The 23,567-nt window shown below is 40.0% G+C and overlaps 1 protein-coding gene across 1 annotated transcript; it reads left to right on the top strand.

The window, feature by feature from the left end:
* The first annotated feature begins 357 nt into the window (after positions 1–357).
* Positions 358–10,174, top strand: trim45 (tripartite motif containing 45). Its single transcript, XM_080038111.1, has 8 exons — positions 358–841; positions 1,637–1,928; positions 2,369–2,514; positions 2,674–2,993; positions 7,519–7,648; positions 8,237–8,351; positions 8,889–9,015; positions 9,516–10,174. Exons 1-8 carry the CDS (start codon positions 363–365, stop codon positions 9,668–9,670), a joined length of 1,764 nt encoding a protein of 587 aa, XP_079894237.1. The 5' UTR covers positions 358–362; the 3' UTR covers positions 9,671–10,174.
* The last annotated feature ends 13,393 nt before the right edge of the window (positions 10,175–23,567 follow it).

Genomic DNA, 23,567 nt, shown 5'->3' with positions numbered 1-23,567 from the left:
AGACGGTCAGGGTCCCGTAATGATAGTAAAACTGTATTGCTTGGGACCACCCATGATATCCCCGTGAGAGGTCTCCTATTGGTCCCCGTAGTGAGTGGGGGTGTCATATGTCCCATGGAGCAGTGAACGAACGCAGCCTACTTCTCCCGAAGAAAAAGTGGGACTTTTATGAGTGAGGCTAACTTTAAAACTACTCACAGTTTAAAAGAGTGGTGGCTTTTTTTCCACAATAGCCGTTTAGTATGCAGGATAAAAGTCTAAATGTAGTATTATTTAAGTCCTGACAGCTTTCTGGAGCTCTAACGGTGGGATTCGGGACCCCTTTTCACTCACTAGTTTGTTTTTAGCACCGAACACGGACTATGTCTCAGTCCAATGAGAAAGACAACGCGAAGGATACAACGTTAAACCCTACAACAACAAAAACAACAACGAACGAAAATGGAACTTTGGTGAACCCTAGAGCGGTTTGTAACATGTGTAAACGCTTGTATCGTAGCCCGAAAATCCTCCCTTGTCTGCACACGTTTTGCTCCGACTGTATCGGCCAACTGGAGCCGTTTTCGGTGTGTCCTACCCCGGCGAAGGAGGAGGACCGAGCCGCCGCCGCTGCTGTTGTTACCGTGACGGTGCTGTGCCCCGCCTGTGACTCCGAGGTGGACCTCCCTCCTTCGGGACCGGCCGGGCTGAGCACCGACCACCTGGCCCTGGACGAGGTGTTCCTGGAGACGCTAGTGACGGACGGCCCGCTAGGGTGCGACCTGTGCGGGGAGGGAGGCGCCGAGAGCCGCTGCGAAGTCTGCTGCGTCAACCTGTGCGAGTTCTGCTGCCAGGCGCACAGGTAGGTACAGGGACTGCTCCATTCTATTCTGTTCTATTCGTTCATATGCCATGTGCAAAGGTAGAGCTTAGGTACAGGTAGGATAAGTGCTCTGCTCTTTTTAGGCCTATATGTTGTGCTTTCATTACAACCCCACCGTTCAAAAGTTTCCACTAAAGCTTAATTGGGTTTGCCAAGAGACTGATCTGTTCTTATGGTGTTTCATACTTTTTGTTTGCCGAAGTTCTTTTTACAAATATATGCTATTTTGTATTAGCAAATAAATAGTCATGTTTTGTAGTCATAGAGAACAAAATTCTCTACAATGGTTCAACCAGACTGATAATCTGGCCTATCCCTCTACAGTCCAGTGACACTGTTGTTTACTATCACACTCACTCTCCCACCATGATGACAAAGAAAAGCTTGAGGTAAATGTTAAAAATATAGCAAAAATTCCTGAGTAACTTCAATAATTAGGGATTGACTTCCACTTTCTAACTACTGCAATTGAAAAAACTGATTGACCGAAATCTGTCTTTCTGAACTGCGGTGTCAAGTCACTCTCCTAAAGGATGCTCTAGTCTAGTCCTACCAGCATTGCCACTGCAAAGGAATGTCAGGCATCCTATCAGAGGAGGGGGGCAAGATTATGAATCATTTTAAACATTATTTATGTATCAGAATAAAATAAGAGGTCATCAAAGCTGAGAAAAACAACATATTAGTAGAGGATGTAACAGTGATGGTGATTCATTGGATGAAGTCATGTATCATCAGCAGTGTCTACATGTCCTCCCCTGGTCTCTGCCACAGGCGACAGAAGCGAACAGCGTCTCACTCGGTCCGGTGTCTGAAGGAGTTGAGGTCTGGTGGTGGCCGTCTGTCCCGTCCGGTGCTGTGTTTCCTCCACGCGGACCAGGAGCTGCGTCTGTTCTGTCAGCCCTGCGACCTGCCCGTGTGTGTGGAGTGCGCCGCCACGCTGCACCGCGACCATCGCTGCTGCCCAACGCGTGACGTCATCCATCGCCACGGAGACAGTATCCGAGAGCTGGTCGCCGTGCGCCTGAGGCCTCGGCTGGACCGTCTGCAGGACTCGCTGCAGAAGGTGTGAAAAAAAAAGAGTCTGAGGTCTTCATAACGGCTTTAAGAAACCACCCACTACTACCTGTATATCTCTTTCTCAATCTACAGATCTTTAAAAAAGTCTTCAAAGGCATTGAATTCATTAATCCAAAAAAAAAGGCGTAGCTGATGTTAAAATGTTTTAGCTCGACCAAAGAAGTCAGGTTTTTTTAAACAACTTTGCGTGACATTGAAAAAATATCTTAAATCTACCTTTTCTGTAGGAACCTTTTTATCCATGTTTTAACACGTGTGGGTTAAGCATTGGCCTCCCTGTTGTTTAGCCTATATTACTCATTACAAACTATAATTCAAACCACCTCCCTGTTACTTTTTTGAAAAGACAAAATCTTTCTGAAGTCCTGGCGTTACATGATTGATTTGTCATACAAGTGGCTCTTTACTTAAGTTCTGTATCTCCAGGTGGAATTATCCCAGGATGCTTTGCAGGCGCGGGTGGATGCAGCAGCCAATGAGGTGAGGGCGTTTGCACGAGGCTACGCCAGCACGGTGGAAGCCCACTGCCTGTCTCTGCTGCACCGGCTGGAGGAGCTCCGTGTTCAACGCAGGTACAGTCTATAATATATTTCCACAGAAGAAGAAACTGCTCACGTCACTTTGATAAACAGTTTACAAAACCAGCCTCCGTGGTTTACCGTGCATAACAAAACTTACAATGAGTTCACAGGAGATTCTACTATTTATCCACAGTATCTTTGTCCAAGCAGGAACCAGCTCCACCTGCATAGGGCTCAGTTGCAGCAGGCTCTGTTGGACGTTGGCGGCGGTGTGGAGTTTGCGGAGCGGCTGCTGAACTGTGGCTCTGACGCTGAGATCCTGAGCGCCAAGGGTGTGACCTTGAGCAGACTGACTAGCCTATCAGAAAGCAGCTACGACCCTCACCCGGCAACCTTCGCCCCCGACGACGGCAGCATCAGCATCAGCTTCCTGCCCAGGGAGCCTGCAGGAGAGGTGGACGGCTACCCGCTGGTCGGCGTGATCAACTCTAGGACGGTGGACCTCAGCAAGTGCACCATCGAAGGGGAAGGTTAGTTACTACTCCTAATGGAAATATTAATACAGTTTGTTAAAGCTATTGTGCGTAACTTTCTGTGCGTAACAACACTGTCGGCGCATCTACATGAGGTAAGCCTTCGGTGATCGGGCACGGACTTTATACCTTCTGATGTGCGTCCAGGTTTTTTCTAAGCAGTAGAATCCACAACTGAACTGAATCCGCTTCATGGGATTTCTTTGAGCTACTGCGCCAGTGTCAGGGGAGGCGACACCAGTTTGTAAACGCTTCCCTACTGAGAAATACAGACAGAGTTTTGTTGAGCTTTATAGGCCTTGTCAACTTTGCGATGACTTGAATGTAACCGACATTTATTTATATGAAAAAGTTACGCGCTATAGCTTTAACAGTACATTCAGCAACGTGTGGCTCTCTTCCATCTTTCCATCCACTTGTTTCTCTTTGTCTAATAGTGCACGTTTCTAGACAACACCTAGGAAAGAAGTGTTTGAATAAAATGTTAATGATGTGTTTAAAATATTTCCACTAAGCACCTACTTACAAAGCTTTATATCCATCAGGTAAATACACAGAAGTATCATCAGGATCAGATTGTTTGTGGTGCACTTAGCATTGAATCCACTGTCCACACACAATATAACAAAAAGGATCAATCAGTGAGCCACACCCGCTATAACTGTAGTTTGTTTTAAGTTGATCCCTTAGGCACCATACTGGCGCACTGTAATTTTTCACAAAATAAATATTCATTTGTTCGTGAAAAAGGCTCAACAAATCCTTATATTTACTACTACTACTGTATTTATTCCTATTTGAGTAACATTTGTCAGCGTACTTTTTTTTCTCTTTTTTTTAACAATTATTATTTATTTGCAAAAGGGAAAGGTTATAAAATGAACAATTAAAATATTACAATAGTTTTAAACAGTGAACTCAACCCTTTCTGTTTTACATTTCAACTGGGGAGTGGGAGGACGGTGCGGACTGAGTTCTCCTGCAGTAGTTGGGTTGGTAGTTAAAGAAGAGTGTTACCTTCCTGGATGCTTTAGTTCAAAGACAGTCATTCCTGTGGGACCGGAGGAATGTTGAGGTGACTGAGGGGATATTTAAACATAAACAAACCTGACACACACACACACACACACACACACACACACACACACACACTGTAAAAGAGGGAAGGGAAAGCTTTTCAAGTGGCCACAGGACATGTTCCAGTGAATGGAATTCCTGCTTTAAAGACAAAGGACATTAAGTTCACCCTCCAGGGTTTCATAATGGAAGAAACACACACACACACACACACAGACACACACACACACACACACACACACACACACACACACACACACACACACACACACACACACACACACATATTATATATATGAAAAAATAACTTAAAGATTAGTTGATGATTAAAAATCCAGCCCTGGGAAACGCAGCAGATAGTTCATGTGACTGGTGAAGTCTTCCTCTGTTGGCCCTCCACAAGACTTTGTAGCAGCTTGTCTATATGTGAAAGGCTAAGCTATAAGTAGTGTTTACCTATACCTGTGTTGGAACAAGAAAACCCTCAGTAAATAAGGAGTTGAGTTGACTGAGTTCTGGGTGTCAAAGAATGTAAAGTCTATTGTCTTAGTGTTTGTTTAAATGTTGGTGCGTGTATAAGGTCAGTAGAGCGTTAACTTTGGGTGCTTGTCTGCATTAGACACAGTGCATTTTGTTTGGCCTCTTGTTCGGCCAGATGAAACCCTTTGCCTAGCCGTGAACTTTTCCTTTCCATATTAACTTCTTCATATGTGTGGTTAAGGCTTCTCCTCTTCTGCATTCTGCTTTAGAAATCCACGGTATCAATACATCAGCTAAACCTCAGCCTTTTCCTAATTTTTGAGTTGTTCGTCATTTCCGACCCCATCAGCTTTACAAAGTGTGACCTAGGGCTGCTTGATTATGGTAAAAATCATGATTGTGATTATTTATTAATATCGAGATCACGGTAATTTACCAATAATAACATTTATTTGGAAACATCATGCATTTAGTAACTTTTCTTGAAATGTATTGGAAAAGCTGTTTTTTTTAACAGTGGATTTCCTTGATTTTAAATATAGTTTAACTGTAAAATTTAAATAAAAGACCTGGCTCAAAGGCTTGATGTGACTTAAAATCATTGTCATGTAAAAGTCCATCATCTTATTTTCAGAATTGTTATTACGATTAAAAAATCCATGAATTGCACATCACAGCCCTAATGTGACGCTTCCATTCAGCTATGAAGATGATCCCCTGTCTGTGTGATAAGAGGGTCTCAACAGTAGTGGATTTGCACCATGAGGCCGGCCACGCAGCACAGGTGAAATATGGGCCAGAACAGCTGTGTGTGTAACCGTGGCAGCTGCTGCGTTCCTCGCCTTGGCAAGCACACACACATAAATTCACATATAATGCACACACATAAGAAGCGGCAGTGACAGTAGTGAGTATAGAAGCAGTCGGCAAAATTATAGCTATTGTGCTTGTAGCAGAAGGAGAGTTTTAGCAATGACAGTGGTGCTAATTATTGCACTTAAACACATATTTCTATTAAAGAAGCCAGAATTAAAAGACTGAATCCTCCTATGTTATGTATCCTAAGTCACAGCCTTCTAGGAATGACATGAGGTCAGCAGACAGACGCCATGTGCCAATTAAAATAATAACTGTTTCATTTGGCCAGGTTTAAGCTAACAGGAGAGTCTGGGAAATGTCAGTCAGACTCACGCATTACACATCCTTAATACATTATGTACACAGCCCTGACAAGAGCTTTATTCAGACATAATAATGGTAACAATCATGTGCGTAGGTGTGTATGTGTTCTCTCATCATCATCATCATCATCATCATCATCATCAACCTTTATTTAAACAGGCAAAAATTGCTAAGAAACAATGTCTTATTTAAGCAATGGCCTGGTAAGTGTTCTCTAAGTGTCCACGGCCTTTAAGTCAATTAAATTAATAAAAACATTCAGTACTAACAAAATAATGGTCCCCTACCAAGAGTTAAAATGTTGATTTTATAACGTCAATAACTTAAATCTTTAGATAACCAACTGTTCATTAATTTATTTATTGTTTTAGACGGTAAAATAAAAAAATAATACTCAAATGTGCTGTCTTCAAATTGTTTGTTTTGTTGGGCAACCACTCCAAATCTTTCTTGAATTTCTTTCAACTTTCAATCATATGAAAACATCAAAGCAGCAAATGATCAAATTTTTACAAGCATGGGGCTGCTTGATGAATGTTCCAAACCAGTAAGTTTTTTTCAAAAATATATTTTTTTTTCGATCAAAGTTTAATTTTAGCTTCAAATGTTGTGGCTTCATGTTACACTTTGCTTAGCGTAAAGAGAAGAGAAGTGTCATAATGTCAAGAGTTCACTGACACGTGATGCGGGATTATTTGCCTTAAATACGCAAACATTAGCTACAATTAGCAGCTGAAAGGTTCTGGTCACACCAGACCAAATAAAGACGACACAGCAAAACAAACAAGTGTAATTTGGATAAGCCTGGGTGTGTTTTATTCTTTAAAAAAATCTCCTTTTTATTTGTAACTGTAAGAATTCCGTAAAATGTATTTTTGAAAGTTACAGAATTTCCTTTTTAATCGTGGTTTCATTGGCCTAGCAAACATCCAAACAGCTCCCCCTGCAGCTCCTGCATACCAACAGGTGAACACACAGCGTACAGGGCATCATTACTTATCCTGCCGCTAATACAGTCTGACAAGAAAAAATGCAAAGCAACATTAATCATCGATATGAACACAAATGATGTTGGCTTTTATATGACAACGGTTGATAAATATCTGCAGAGATTGTGTCCCCAGAGCGCAGCGGGACAAGTAAATGAAACGCTAAAGAATGATGAGAGTTTTTCAGGAGAAACTGTGGTCAGCAGCACTGCACCCCAGCTGGGGCCTGGAGTCACAGTAAAACTGCCTCCAACCAGCAGCATAATGTTGAAGGTGAAATTGGCTTACGTTAGCACTCGGCAAGGGGTTGTTTGCAGGGTCAGATTGTGTGTGACTGCATCCTTTGGGGAAACCATTAAGTGTATACACAGTGTGTTGGTGTATATCGGTGATGAAGTGCATCTTTTGGTGCGATCACATATACAACCTGGAGGGAGGGACAACTCCTTCTTTCATCCATCTTATCAGTGTATTGAGTTACATTGTGATGTTGTCAAGGGCTGTTCAGTAAAAATTTGTATTCGGCGTGGGTAACTTCATTGTGATAAGTTCAAAGTTATCTTGTAAAATGTAGTGTTAGGGGAGAAACTAAAAATAAAACAATATGTATTTCTCAATGGTAATAACGTTTACACTGGTAGAATTTGGGGAGGGTTTGAAGGTATCAAAAATTGGACACCACCTAACCCTAATGCACACATGCAATGCGTATGTGCATCAATAATTCTACATTGTACTTTGCCATTTTTGTACCGTAGTTTATATGGTTCTAACCTGTAACCCTCCATTCCCAGCTCTACAGAAAGCTACGGAGGGTGAGCAGGGACAATTCACGGTGGTTTGCCGGGACTTAGCCGGGGAGCAGATGGCACGAGGGGGAGAGAACGTCCTGGTCAGCATCGTTCACAAGGACAAGAACAAACGGTGAGTGTCAGTGAGTTTGATCCGCTGGTGAAACATTTCAGATTTTGCAGGACTTTTCTGATTCAACCATGGACTGTATTCAACAAGTCAGACGAAAGATACAACGGGTACAAACAGCATCACACTCTGGCTGCCACCCAGCTGCTCACAACAGGTCAACTCAGCACATGACACCTGTGCACTGCGCTATTTTTGTCACGTATCAAGCCCTTTATAGAACCTCTCTGAGATCACACAATAACCTATAGTCCTGCTTTGCTTAGTCTGGTTCACTTTCATGAACATTCTTCAACTAGAAAAAAATGTGTTTATTTTATTAAGTGTAATGTCCAGAAGAAATCAGATTTTTTTTATTACTCAGTATTACAGGATGTGACTTTTTTGATTTTTTCTCATACTTGTATGACTTTACATCCCAACAAATATTTGTGTTTTTTCCTCATACATTTTAGATTTATATTCAGAGAAATTCCAAAAAATTTCAATTGTAAATGTACAACTTTAATCTCAGAAATGCAAAGTTTTTTTCTCAGAATATTACCACCTCTTCCGGTTCCTTTATCTGGATCTGTTTTTCTTTTCCTTCAGCCCAGTGGAGACGACGGTGGTTGACAACAGCGATGGATCATACAGCGTTTCATACACGCCTGAAGAGCTGGGGACCTACTCAGTGTGGGTCTGTGTCAAAGCTCAGCATATCAAGGTACACATCCAACTCCCAACGAAAAAAGTTTTTAATCATGTTTTGCAGCCGAGAACATTTCTGTCTTTATTTTTACATTGGCTTGTTATTTAGCTAGTAGTTTGAGGCTTTATTTATATGGCACTTTTGAAAACATACAGTTACAAAGTGCTTCAGACTGGAAAATGTATGTCAAACAGAAATATAGAAAGTAAAAAACCCATGAAATGTATATTTATATAAAAAAAAAACACAGGAAAAAGAGACTAGACCTAAAGTCATCTAATAAATCTTGTGTCGACCTTGACTGACTGACTGACTGACTGACTGACTGAGTGACTAACTGGCTCTCTCTCTCTCTCTCTCTCTCTCTCTCTCTCTCTCTCTCTCTCTCTCTCTCTCTCTCTCTCTCTCTCTCTCTCTCTCTCTCTCTCTCTCTCTCTCTCTCTCTCTCTCTCTCTCTCTCTCTCTCTCTCTCTCTCTCTCTCTCTCTCTCTCTCTCTCTCTCTCTCTCTCTCTCTCTCTCTCTCTCTCTCTCTCTCTTGTATTGTCCTGCAGGGTTCTCCCTTTCTTCTGACTGTAAAGAGGAAGTTGAGGCGTCACGGTGGGACGTTCCACTGCTGTTCCTTCTGCTCCAGCTCAGGAGCCAAAGAGGCTCGGTGTGGATGCACAGGGACCATGCCAGGTACACAGAGGAGATCTCCACAATGTTTGGTCTCTAAAAACCTGCCTGGAAATCAATTGTTGAGTCCTCTACATGTTTATTCATTCATAAGATTAAAAAAAAAAAGGCTGTATCCAAAAATGTTGTAATTTTTTTTGTAAAAACCTTGAACTATTAAATGTTGTAAAAATTATAAAAAGTTCAATTCTGGCTTAATCTAACATCTAGATTTTAAGTTTTTAAAAAGATGCACATTTTCTGAACAATAAGTTAGACATTGTCTAATTTTCATTTTAAGTCAAACGTTTCTCAAAATTTGTAATACAAAAAAATAAATTCTAATCAACAGGTTTAGTTTCCCGATGATATCTATAAGTTAAACATTTTACCCTATCCACCTGCAGAGTCTCGCCTTAAATGATTTTGCGGAAGTTTTAAATCATTTAAATCATCCTTACCAAACCCTAACCCAATCTCATGTGTGCCTGTCTGTCTGTCTTACCTGTCTGTCTTCACTCCAGGAGGGTTTAAAGGCTGTGGTCACGGTCATAAGGGCCACCCAGGGAAGCCCCACTGGTCATGCTGTGGCAGCACCGTGGAACAGTCCGAGTGTTTGCCCCCGAGCGTGAAGGCTGCAGTCTCCCCCCGTGGCCACATGCGAACCGTGGAGCTCTGAGTCGTCACGGAGACCAGACTGGGCTATCAACATGGTGTCACCATTGATGCAAGTTAATAAAAGATGGCGGAAAACTAAAAGGTCAGAGGAGTGGGGATGGAAGATGAAGGTTGTAAGTCTTGGAGAAAGGTCAGACAAATAAAAAGTGAAGTGTAAAGACACAGTGACTGAAGCAGGAAATCAAAGTCAGACATGCGGGTAACTTTGGCTAAATTGAAGCGAGCACAAAGCTATAGTGCGTAACTTTTGTCGCCCCCATGAGGAATTCTGAGTAATAACAACAACACTGTTGGCGCAAATACATGAGGTAAGCCTTGGATGATCATGCATGGATATTATGCCTTCTGCTGTACATCCAGGTTTTTTTAAGCGGTAGAATCAACAACTGAAACATTTCTTGGGCACTTCTTGGGATTTTTCTGAGCATCTGCACCAGTGTCGGTAGCGATACCAGTTTGAAAACGCTGCCATACTGAAAAATACAGAGAGTTTTGTGGAGCTGAAATCACCTTTATTTCAACTCATTGGGCGATGGCTTGAATGCATCTGACATTCATTCATACAAAAAAAGTTATGCACTATAGCTTTGATATGACAGCACCAAAGTGTCTGTCTTTTGTGTCAGAGTTCTGCCTTCTTATATAAAGATGGAGGAGAAAGAAAATGAAATGCTCTAATCACGGCACTGTGTAACTCCCCCTTTATCAATTGTGTTAAAGTGTTGCTGAAGGGCACCTTCATCTTCAGGTCTAAAGTTGATTTTTTTATATTTAACCTCAAGGCTGCTTTTATATCTTAAATGTCAAACTCACTGAAATAGAATAGAACCATTTTAAAATCACTTGACCGTTAGACTGTAATACTTTTGTATTTTTTTTATAACCTTCAGTCAGTTCAGGACAATATCTTTTTAAATATAGTGCCTAAAAACAAAGATGCAAAAAACATATGGACGATAGCAATATTCTAAAATTGGTCTTGTTCATGACTTGGTCTTGGTTAAGTTGGTCTGACACTGGACTACACTACATAACACTAACCTGATTCTTAGACAGAAGCACTGAGTTGGGATACACTGTCCCTGTTAAATAACCCCAGATTATTCTGGGATTGATTATAATGTGAAACATATATTATTTCTTTTTTTTTCTCTATTTTTTGTAATCCACAGCATTAGGTATTTGCTTTCACTTACTGAGATTTCCATCAAATGTACACGAGTCATGTTTGTTCCTGTGTCACAGCACTGACTTAAAACCACTCATAATGAACCACTTAATGCCTTTTGTGTATTTTTTTTATATTCTGAATATTAGTTAATTTTTATTTGACTAAGGATCTGCTGATTGTAATAATGACCACTAACACTAAATATGCAAATACTTGACTTGATCTCTGATTCGTGGTCCAATATCTTTAGAACACCAGGGAACCTCTGTAACACTGTGAGAACGATCGCTGCTGTCCACATTGTGAAACCTTTTCAATTTCACACAAACTGTTCATTCATTTCAGTGTTAGCCAGTACATTGACTGCTTCTCAAATCTTTTACTGACACGTTGCCTGTACAATCAAAATAAAATGTTTTTTCCGACCTTGATGGACTGACCCTGCTCTTTTGCATGTTCTAAGATTAAATGGTGCCTTGACAAGCTAACAAAAATACACCAAAGTCCGACTTTTTACGTCTCCAGTTCAAAACAAGTATTTTCTAATTTTACAAAAAATATTTTTACCCCAACTCAAAAGTGTTTTTCCTGTTGGATGGATCTTATCTCTGAACTGAAAATATAAACGTGGTCCGTGAAGAGAAAATGACAAATTATTACAAAAGGTTTAAATAAAATGAGTGTCCTACCACTATAACTTTTTGTTTCCACATATATTGCAGTGCATTTACTAAATGATTATATCTAAATATTTAAGAAAACGCATCCCATGAATATGTGAACACACACTGGAGTAAATCAAACAAAGTGTAAAAGGGAGGCGGACAAAAATAGTACTTTGAAAAGTGAGGATTAGTTTCCCTCACATTGTGAGTAGAAATATCACTTGCAGCATTAACTCAAATGTTGTAGCAGTTTATAGTGTGCAGTAAAACCTTGTAAATAACTGCATTGTACCCTCTGTGAATTTGTACACTTCATTGAGCTTCATAGTCCCTTTTTTGAACCACCAGAGGGCAGGAGAGAGCTACTTTCTCTCTGTCAGCTCATCCAGAACTAATGACCATGTTTTCCCTCCTCCGGTGACATCAGGGCTTCAGAGCTTGTTCCTACAAATCATTCATAATCAGCGTTCCTAAAGGCTGTAGTTACCGCAGCAACCACAAGCTAAGAGGCTCCTAATGAATACTGCAGTATCAGGAAAAATAGTCCTGAGCGGTTTTAGATTGACTCTCTTCATGTTAATGTTTGATGAATGGAGAAAAACCCCATCGCAGAATAAGTTACAACAGAAGTGATGCCACTGCTTAATGAAATACAGTAATTGTTCGTTTAAGGCGAGACACTGCAGGTGATTAGGTTTCAATTTTTAACTTGTAAATATCATTGTGAAACCTCGCCAGTTGATAACTTATATTAAAACAATAATTTTTTGTACTATGATTTTTTTAAAGAAATGTTTTAATAAATATGCATATTTGGTCTAGGTGCAAAATGATTAAGGAAATGTGAGTTGATGTAAGAGAAGAAGTTGAGATTCTTGGTTCAGAGTATTGAAAAAAGGTGATGTTGAGATAATGGTCGTTAAAGATGATGGTACAGCCGTGAAAAGGTTTAGATCTAAAAGTACATTTTGCACCTTGTCTTTCTACTAGTAAAAAAAAGAAGACATGTTATGGAAGCAAAATAGCTAAAAATGTACCAGTGCTTGAAAGAACAATGTTTTTGCCTGCTGAGTCTCCCCTTAAGGCAAAGTGGGAATGAGGGATTAAGGCTACATCCGGAAATTGGATGTGGCCGCGGGCAAACACACACACACACACACACACACACACACACTATCTCTCTCTCTCTCTCGCACTTCCAACACCCTCTCTCTCTCACACACACACAGACACACACACACACCCATTCAAGCACTCCCATGGTGAGGGCAGCTATGGGTTAAAGATGATGTAGTAGTGCTTCAAATCCTGCCTTTCTTTTTGATTCCTCGGTTCCTTCATACATTTCTCTCAGTGTAGTCATTTCAGGAGGACCCAATCCTCAAACACACACACACACACATTCATACACACACACACACACACATACACACACACACACACACACACACACACACACATATTGACACACACACACACACAAACTCAAACTCACACAGATACGTTAACACACACTCTCACACACACACACACGCACACAAACACACCAAATTGAACGATGACAGTGCACTGCAAATGGCAGGCTGTGAACCCCAGAGAGAAGGACTTATGCCAGACCTCATAAACCTCCTTCACCCGCCATTGAGCCCTCAACTAATGATCCTTGTAATTGAGTGAACCAACGATCATGATACAATATTGTCATACAAACGATAGACATCTTTTTTGGCGTTCTCCACTCTTTTACATTTGGTGCTTTTTATGTTTTCATGGTTTGCCAGTTACGCTTGCCCAGAGAGGGTGTTTAGAAAAGCTGCGGTGGAGGCAAAATGTGGCTTTTATCACCCTATAACAGGGAAGCAAAAGGGTTGCAAGCAGTATTTAATAAACGTAATAGTCAACATTATTATAACAAAAACTATACTAAAAGCATTTTTGTAACGCCATGTTACATGTGAAAAATGCTTTTTTTTTTCACGTGACAAATTCACATAATGTGGGAAATGGTGACGTTCTATTTTACAAGATCTCATATGTGAGTATGTAGCAAGGTTTATCTACATTTACAGTATATAGGCACTTGTGTTTTTTCACATTCAAAACAGCATATTTGTTGTTTTAATTGGACATTGGACTTTATACATGTGAAGGAAATGTGATATTCCACATGTGAAAGGCTTTTTATTTTATTCTTTATTTTATTTTTTTGTCTCCTTTTTAAAACTGAGCAAGCCAACATAGTTTATGGTGCGCTACAAAACAGAAGTTGAGTTGTGTCAAACAGCAGGGTGAAGGGTGTAGTAAAACAACACAGAGAGGATAATAAATATAAAACATACATAAAACAAGGACATAAAATGAACAAACAACCGTAAATTAAATTATAAAAAGAAAGACAACGATCTTGACAACCAGGGTTTTACTGTTAGATACCTTTTAATGTGTGGCACTAATATTTGTTATCCGAGACTTGCATGAGCAGCAACAAGCATCATTACCATTTATTTTTAAAATTAGATGATATAAAAGTCCTTAAAAATACCAAAAGTGATCAGAATGTTACAAAAAATAAATCTCCTATTATAACAATTAAAAATGGACTTACAGTAACGTTCAAGCTGTTGTAGAACCTAAGCTATACCATAGCATCATGTCACCTCTAATCCACTGTTGTGACAGCACCTGCCATCCATCTGAGAGAGACACTCTATTTCTGGGATGCAAAGGACCGACACTGGCTTTTATCATTGTCAAGACAGGAGGACACACACACACACACACACACACACACACACACACACACACACACACATCCATCCACACTGTACACTGAAGGTCACCTTTATAAAAGGCCTCTAAGAATGTTAATCACACTGTTACTCTGCATTCCCTGTTGGAGAGTCCCTGTGTGTGGAGATCTGAATAATTCATTTTGATTTGTTGAAATTAGTGTGGTGTCAATAATTCACGGCCGTACCAGAATGTGGTTTTCCAAGGCGAGTTATGTAATAAATGAAGCGCGCCCTGCCTACCTACACTCAAGACTTTGTCATCAAATATAATGAAACTCTGTCTTTCTACTGTGTTTTCTAGGACACAGGCCTCAATAACGCTGACGCAGGAATGTCTTTTAAAGCCCCTGTAAACCAAAACCCACAAAATCCTTCTAACTATGTAATTGGGGGAGATTTTTTCAAGATAGTAAAGCATCTGAAACGAGTTATGGGCATACTTATCAATCCAGAAAGATATTGTCATTAAAGTCATTCGATATAAACTTGACAGAAATGCGGTTAAGATGAGGCGGGATGTCCTCTGGTTCTTGTGACACAGTAAGTATTTTGAACAAATCTGGCAGTTCTTTGCCAGAACGTTCTATGAAAAAACAATGACTGTTGCCATGGAGACCTTTTGATACAGTCACATCCCCACAAACCTGTCCAACAGTCTAGAGTTTAGACAGTAAAAAAGCTCATTGTTTCAACTAAGCTTTACAATATTTATAAAAATGTATTTTCAGTCAGATGTTTTATAAAAGCTTATTAAGACACCCAACTTTGATATTGTATATTGATTTTTCCAGAGGCTTTAAAAATCAGAAAAGTGTCTGTGACTGTGATTTGGAAGACAGCAACACATCTTCCCTTAGAATAACCTTGTATGATTGTGTCCATGCATGGCTGTGTGGTGATCAGCGATGCCGGAGAGACTGCAGGTCATTTAGGGTGGTCCTGTGTAACCAGATTATAGACAAAGAGGTTATAGGCCACAGTCATGACGGTAATATACTTACTGGGCTCTAAATGGAACCTAACCAGCTCCCACTGGAAAGAAGTGCAGTTGTTAAAAGCCAATGAAGCTTGTTTGTTTGGAGCAAGTTCACAGACGCTCTGTTGGTGGAGCGATATGAAGACCTTTGTTTGCAAAGTGGACGTGCATTTTAAAAAGGTCACTGAGACATGTTTTCATTCTTAGGGATGGGTCGCAAGAAGGAGACAGGCTACACAAGACAACAGCACCCCATTTAAAATGTTACTTCAGCAAAAAGTACATCACGGCAGACCATCACTTAACAATATAGTGCTATCGAATTGGACTTTGACTTCTAACCAATTCATCTCTCCAGCGGCAATGAAAGACACATAAATACTTTAAACAAATACACAACATAAGCCACTGAAGTTAAAATAAGGTATAAATAAATGCCAGTCGGCACAGGTGGGGTTTAAGAGTCTTCATAAAATGTGGCACTGACTTATTCTGAGCGGCACTGACCCAGTTTCATAATGTTGAAACTATAACTATCACCATCTGCCTTTGTACTGAGCTCTGGGACTTTTAACAGCATTTGGTCATTGAGTCTTGATACAGAATATGATAAACCATATAAAACAACCAAATCATAAAAAATATGCTGTTGTGCAGCATATTTCATTCCATAATAAAGAAATCCTCATACAATCAAAAAAAGTGTTTGAGTTTTAGTTTAGAGACCCTTGACTCCACATTTTTGTGCAAGTTTGATACACATATTAATTTACTGCTGGCTGCACTCTGCAGAAATAATCATGGAGAATCATAATATTGGAAGTTTGAATATTTCATTGAATGCAGAGTAAACACACTGCATTAAAAAAAACACAAAATATATATATATATATATATATATCAGGGTTCGTACAGATGCTTGAAAGTCTGGAAAATGCTTGATTTTCAATCGAGTGTTTTCAAGGTTTGAAATGTGCTTGAAATCTGAACACTATGCTGGAAAATGCTGGATTTTCTCTTTATTGACTAGTGTCGTAATTCAACTAATTTTTTTATTATGCAAATAAAAAAAAAATCTGTCGCAATGTTTTCTTCGCCAACGTCTTGTATGCACGAGTGCAGTTGCTCCCCGTGTTTTCTTTCCTGGCGCACGCGCCACACCTGGCGATCGCTCCAAGAATTATCCAGAACCACGAGTCGCTGCTCATGGACCTATTGTTTGCTCCCGATTACCATACCAGATATCCGTTTCCATTTGGTTATGACGAGGCCCTAATAACCGGCAGGCATAGGCTACTGTACGGCTGCAAAAAGTACCTCCAGCTGTAGCAGGCTACACAATGGGGGAATCGGCACTTAGAAGTCATGCCAAAGGTAAATCAGTTTAGATTTTTTTTTCGTTAAAATTTATTGGACAATGTCACTCTGGATGACAGTTCATTCGTGTTCTTTTTTGTAAGTTGCACCAAATCCCGAGTTTGTATGTGTTATTGACTTGTTGATACAAATAAATAGCATGCTAAATTGATGCTCAACACCGTTAGCAATTAGCTGACCAGCTAGTTCTCAATAGTGTATTGCTCCAAATCCATGTTGTTAGCTAGATAACGTAAGCTTGGGGGTTACTTCATTGTAACGTGATGTTACACTCAGCGGGGTTAGCTCGATGCAGCTCCCATAACAAGTTGTAGGCCTATAACCTAATCCATTAGTCACACTGTAGTGAGATTAGTTACAGAACCAAGATCCAACATTTTAATTTTGTGAAGTTGTCGAAGTCGAGAACGGTCTTTGCTGTCAAGTGATTTCAGTCCACAGTCTCAGCATGTTAACGCTATGTCGCCATATTTGTACTGATGCTTTATTGGACCAGAGCCCTCTTAGTCCCATTTACGTTCTGAAATCATGGACATATATTGGCTTAAATACCTTTTTTTATTTGACTGAAAGCCCTTTTTGGGAGGATCACTTTTTGGCAACACACCAACATACACAAACTGTAATCTGGAAACCTAGCAATATTGAAAATGTCTGGTCATACACAAGCTCAAGAATGTATTTAAATATATAATATCTAGGCATACATTTATACATATTGTTATAATTCAGCCCGGGGAAAAAAAGGGGTGCAAAGGCTGTATTTGCCCTTTGTTATTCTTACATGTAGTGTGTGTGTGTGTGTGCAGGGCCGCCCATAAGGGGTAGAAATTGGGAAAGCTTTCTAGGGCCCAGCCCTTGGGGGGCCCATGGTCTTCAGAGGCCAAGAACCTAACTGAGCCTAACATTATTTTTAACAGAAATATTCACTATAACCATTTAAAACTTGCACAACCATAACAAAACAAACATTTTAAATATTGTAACTTGGGTAAAATGCCAATATCTCCTCCTCTGCTACCCTCCGCTTCATGTCCGTCCTGTGTGCACGGCACGCTGAAAAAAAGTCGCTAACACCAATTTTAAAAAGCCTGGCTCAGAGCCATTAGCTGTTTATATTTACGATTTTGACATTTCGGGGAACGGGCTAGGCGGGGCACTGGCTCTGAGAGACAAATATTAACGTGGTTAGTAAACATAAACAAACATTCGCCAAGTGTTCGCTAAAGATTAGCTTTGCCTTTTAGACATCATAACATACTCCCCCACCCTTACCCAGGGCAGGTGGACTGGGTACCACAAAACTGAGCTGAGGGGGAATGGAGGCTGGCCAGGGAACTTTTATAATTTGACCCCTTATACAGTAAGCCTTGTTGGCTTCCCACCTAGTTGTAGTAATGTGTTAATCAAAAAATAAATATCAATTTGTTCTCCCAGGAATTTTAGAATCTTTCAGCCCAGCCTCCATTTAATTTGAACTCTCAAAAAATAATCTAGTCTTGAAGAGCTTTTTTAAGTTTGAGTTACAGTAAAATTATTTCCTTGATTAATTCAGGTGTCTCCATATCAGATAAATGTAGTTCTTTAATGTATTCATTTCCTTTACTTTTTTGTGCCATATGGTTACAAAATTTGGTTTTGATATATTGTTGTACAGTTTTGGCTGGATTATTTTACCTGAGTCGTCCTGCTACTTGTGTCTGGGTGTTATTCTATGAATTCTTGTGAAAAGTATTTGGACCCCTCCAGGTAAAACAGAAAACATTCTTATAAAGTTGACAAGGTAATTACTCTGTTGTTTTCATGTGTCTACAAACAGGTTTAAATTTCTTAACGTACATTTTTGTGTTAATAGGCGGCTGCATATATGGAAAAAAAACACCTAACCCTAAAAAAATTCTAACAAAAGGTTTTTCAGCTGTTTTATGTAGTATTAGGTGTCCTTAATAACATACTAAAAGTCTACCACAATTTGACCACTAGAAAGGTGTCATTTTCAAGATGGACATTGTTTTAGTTTTAAGTTTTTAAGTTTTAGTTTTTCAACCTCTTTCTAAATTTATAATGGGATCCGGATGGGACGGAATGTTCAGAGGCAGAGTGGGGGAACCAACTGTTACAGTGTAGAACTGTTGTAAAAATACACCAAAACCTTCCACATAACTGCCTCTCACTCCCACAAATTAAACCCTACACGGATAATTTTGACATCAAAATGTAGGACATATTCTGCCGGTCGCATAGATGTGACTACTGAAGCAATTGGACCTACACAATGGGAGGTTTGGGCTTCCAAGCTAAATGGTGTCCAACCAACTGCCGCCTTGATAACTGAGACATGACATTTCTGGAGAAAGGCAGACTGTACCACACCTTTAAAATGCTCTGGTTCTCATATTCTTCACATTACAGACACAATCTTCACATTGTGTCTTCATCAGATTCTTCTGGTTCTAACAATACAATAATTGTGTCAGTTAGACTCACGGTCCGTCAGTTAGAGACAGTGGTTTGAGGTGAAGTTTCGGATGAAATGACCTCTCTGAGGCCTCGAAAAGGTGGGATTTATGCCTGATCAAAGACCCTCAATAAGACATACACTCTCACACACCTTGGTGACTCACTCTGCCCATTAAAGGGCAATTTCTTTCTTCTTTTTTTTCTAGATTTTTTTTTTCCCGCTTTATTAGACAGTTTGGATAGACACAGAGACAGATGGGGTAAACACTCTGCTCTTTGAAGGCCTATTTCACGCATGAAACATTTTTTCATGTCTTTCAATAATAATTTTATCTAGAAATGTTTAAATATTCCACATTGTTTCAATTAGAGTTCAACAATTCACTACCGTTCATATTTCAGACTATTTCTTACTTTTCCACATCTTCATAGTCCTTTAGCTGATTCATATACATTCTCTCTCTAGGTCGTCCTCAGACGAGCTCTCCATCAAGCCATCAATGTACTTTAGCTCCAAGTCTATTCAATTACTATTTCAGTTTTAAGTGTTTTATCCATGTCTTTCAACGTATTCATAATTTCAGAAATAAATATTATTCAAACCTCTATATATTCAACTTTTCAACTCCTTTTAAACTCCTTTTATACAATTATGACCTTCATAAACTTTTTCAAATCTTACTCAGCTATCCAGTTTAGCGTAAGCTGTTTCAGCATTCACACGCATTTTCAGCAGGAAATGCATTTTCTATGACCATCTTTAGTCCCCTAAAAAACATAGTCTTAATGCTTGGAGGTTTCCATACTTTTATGAACCTACTTGGTGCAATAGGCACACTGATGGAAGGCACAGGACTGAGGGACATTATGGAAGTTGTCTATGGATCAAATGCCGTCCAGCACATGATGACTGGAAAGTCAGTGCAAAGAGCTTTTCGTGGACATTTGCTGGTGGACAGATGTCTTAATCACCTAGTTGTGTCAGAGCTGCAGGAGGATGACTCACAGTTTGAGGCATTGGTGAACCAAGCTGAAGAGATGTACTCATCCATGGTAACGAAAGAAACAACTTTGGAGAGTGCTGCAGCATCAGATATGCTAAACCAAATCAAGGAAAAGGTGGACACGAAGAGGGCAGACCATAGCACAAGGTCAAAAACCAGCCGGCTGTGGGTAAACTATCAGAAGATGCTGCAGACAGCCCGAGCTCTGATCAAAGCAGATCGTACTGGACCTTGGAAGATGCACTTGCGCACAATGTTGGACTGTCTGCCAATATTTGCTGCCGCTGGGCACTACAACTACCTGAAATCGGCATATTTCTACCTCCAAGAAATGTGTCAACTCGAAACAAGACACCCTGATGTACATGACAAGTTTTCCAGGGGCTTCCATGTGATACGCCGCAGCAACCAGTACTGGGCCGGCCTTAGCTCTGACCTCGTCATCGAGCAGACATTGATGCGATCCTTGAAAAGCAGTGGAGGCTTGACCCATGGAAGTGGAATGACTGAAGAAATGCGAGCATTGTGGACCATGTCTACACCCATAACATCTGAATACAACAACGCCATGCAGGAATTCAATGACCTCACCAAGAAGCAAGAATGAAAAGAGATCACTCTGATTTAGAAAAGATCAAGGAAAAGCTTAGCATTTGCACACCATTCTCCCCAGACCCATCTCTGAGAAATATTGTAACTGGTGTTGTTGCAAAAGAGGAGGTGAATGTGCATGAGTTTGAGACTGCTGGCAAAGAGATCATTGAAAAACTCATTGGAAAACACGTTTTTGGAATATCCTTCAAACGGAGAGACCGGGCAAAAACACTTGCAGATGACTCCACCATCAAAGTTGCCCAAGACCGAACCATTGATCCTGCTCTGCTGTTCCAACGCTTCCTGATCATGTCGAAAACTGGACAGTTTTCACTGGAAGACGTAATGAGCTACGAGCTGTGCTCATTTCCTGCAGCCCTGTTCGCAGGCAAGGAAATCTTCCGTAAAGCCAACAAGCCCCAACTAGCACAGGCAGTCACTGAATTTTCAAGCAAGAAACAAACAACAAACAAAACTATCCTGGATCCCACCAAGTGAGCATTATGTCCTTGATGGTGGCTCCGTGGTTCACCGCTTGGCATGGAAAAAGGCTGTGAGTTACGGTGCCATTGCACATTCATATGCAGACTTTACCATACGGCATTATGGTAAAGCAACCGTTGTTTTTGATGGTTATAGCGAAGGTCCTTCCATCAAAGACAATACGCATCACAGACGTGGTGAAAACACTCACCCTATTGTTAACTTCAATGCAGAGACTGAGTTTGTGGGAAGAAAGGATGATTTCCTTTCAAGATCTTGCAACAAACAAGGACTTATCAATCTTATGACAGTGGAGCTGGAGAAGAAGGGCTGCACTGTTATCAATGCATTAGGTGATGCAGACGTGCAGTCAAGACCTCAGAACATCAGCCCACAACCTTGATAGGGGAGGATACAGACCTACTCATTCTTCTCCTCTACTATGCTGGGACGTGGAGTAGAGGCCTCTATTTTCGATCAGACAAGTCCAAAGTTACTAAGGTTTACAACATCAGTGAGATGAAAAAAGTCCTTGGTAGTGACTTGTGTTCCCAGTTGCTGTTTATTCACGCCTTCACAGGATGTGATACAACTTCCCGCATTTAGGACTACCATGCATGTCTGCTTGTGGATCATGTCAAGTAGGGAATTGTGAGAATCACTATAATCAACCTCTATGGCAGGAAGAGTGTGACGACTAATGGTAAATCTAGTGAAGGTCAAGGTGCAAAAAAGTAAAGAAAAAAAATCAGAATAAGAGGAAACAACTGATGAAAATATAAAAAAGATGTGTATAAATTAGAAAAGTATAACAAAAATATAAAAAACACCGCATTATAACATTGAAAGAAATATATATAAAAAAAACTAAAAAATAAAAGGGGTTAGCGGTACTGAGCCTTCACGTGGCAGCCCAGTTTTGACTAATTTTACAGTACCACAGTTATTTTTTGGGGGAATTTTTTCTTTATTAGATAGATTGGAGAGACAGAGTGGAAATGGGGCAAAGAGGAGAGGACATGCAGAGAGAATGGTTATGAACCACAGAAACCACCAACGCTAGGCAAAACGATATGAGAAAGGAGAAATATGGAATTACTTAAGGGAAATTGTCCTTATTTTTTGCATAATTATGCTTGTTACCAATTCCTTTAATATATAACTGTACTTTTATTCACTTATCTATCGTGCAAATATGCTAATTAGAATATTTCATGGCCAAAACATGTATCGGGCACCAGTATTCCTGTTCTAGGAAGAATACAAAGGAATGGAATGTTCATTTTAAGGACCTGACGGCCGCCATTTTGGAAATTTTGAAAATGGGGCCTTTCTAGTGGTCAGATTTTGGTAGACTTTTAGTATGTGTTTAAGTACATCTGATACTACTGTAATCCACTGAAAAACCTTTTGTTAGAATTTTTTTGGGGTCAAGTCATATCTGCAGCTGACTATAAAGAATTTCCCTTTGGGGACAATAAGGTCCAAAGTCTTTGATCTATGTCTTCAGGTTGACGCCAGCAGCCAGGTACAATTTGAAAAATGTTCCATGAGTTTCATGTCACATACTGAACATACTGCATAGACAACCAGACCCAGGTGTCACACCATAAGGATGTCTGACCAGTTCTTTACTGCACCTCAGGGGCGGCCCGCAGCATAGGCAATGTCTGTAATAGTGTCCTTTGTTGTTGCCTGCTCCTGTGATAAACCTAGTGGATACTCAAGAAAACCAATGTTATTTTGTAAAAATCTGTTGAATATTAAGCAATTGCGTGAGTTTTAGGGTATTACAATAAATTGGTAAGTAAGTCAGAAATGTGCTACTATTTTTAAAAACATATACAGTATAATAATCACAAAAGAGTCCTTTTTCTCACTTGAGCTACTGTTCCCCAAACTCTCTCTGCATGTCCCTAGTTGATAAGCTAGTTAGTCTATCTACAAATACATGTATGTGTTTATTTAGGGATGAGCGCACACACACACACACACACACATTGATACAAGTGAAGTAAGAGTAAGGGGGGCCCATTGACAGGAGGTGTTCAGGGGCCCAGCCATTTGTGTCGGCGGGCCTGTGTGTGTGTGTGAAATAAGTTATTAATTAGTAACCATTTCCTACATATAGACCTATTGATTATCATTATGGCATTTTCAACTGAATCACAGCAGCACTGATATAGTGACAATATGCTCCATCTCATGTGATATTGCTCAAGTAGGCCTACAGGTGAAACTCGAAAAATTAGAATATCGTGCAAAAGTTCACTTATTTCAGTAATTCAACTTAAAAGGTGAAACTAAAATATTATATACTCATTACATGTAAAGTGAGATATTTCAAGCCTTCATTTGTTATACTTGTATTTATTA

The sequence above is a fragment of the Ammodytes marinus genome (assembly GCF_949987685.1).
Source record: "Ammodytes marinus genome assembly, chromosome: 12".
Taxonomy (NCBI): domain Eukaryota; kingdom Metazoa; phylum Chordata; class Actinopteri; order Uranoscopiformes; family Ammodytidae; genus Ammodytes; species Ammodytes marinus.
This window is presented reverse-complemented; position numbering and strand designations above follow the sequence as displayed.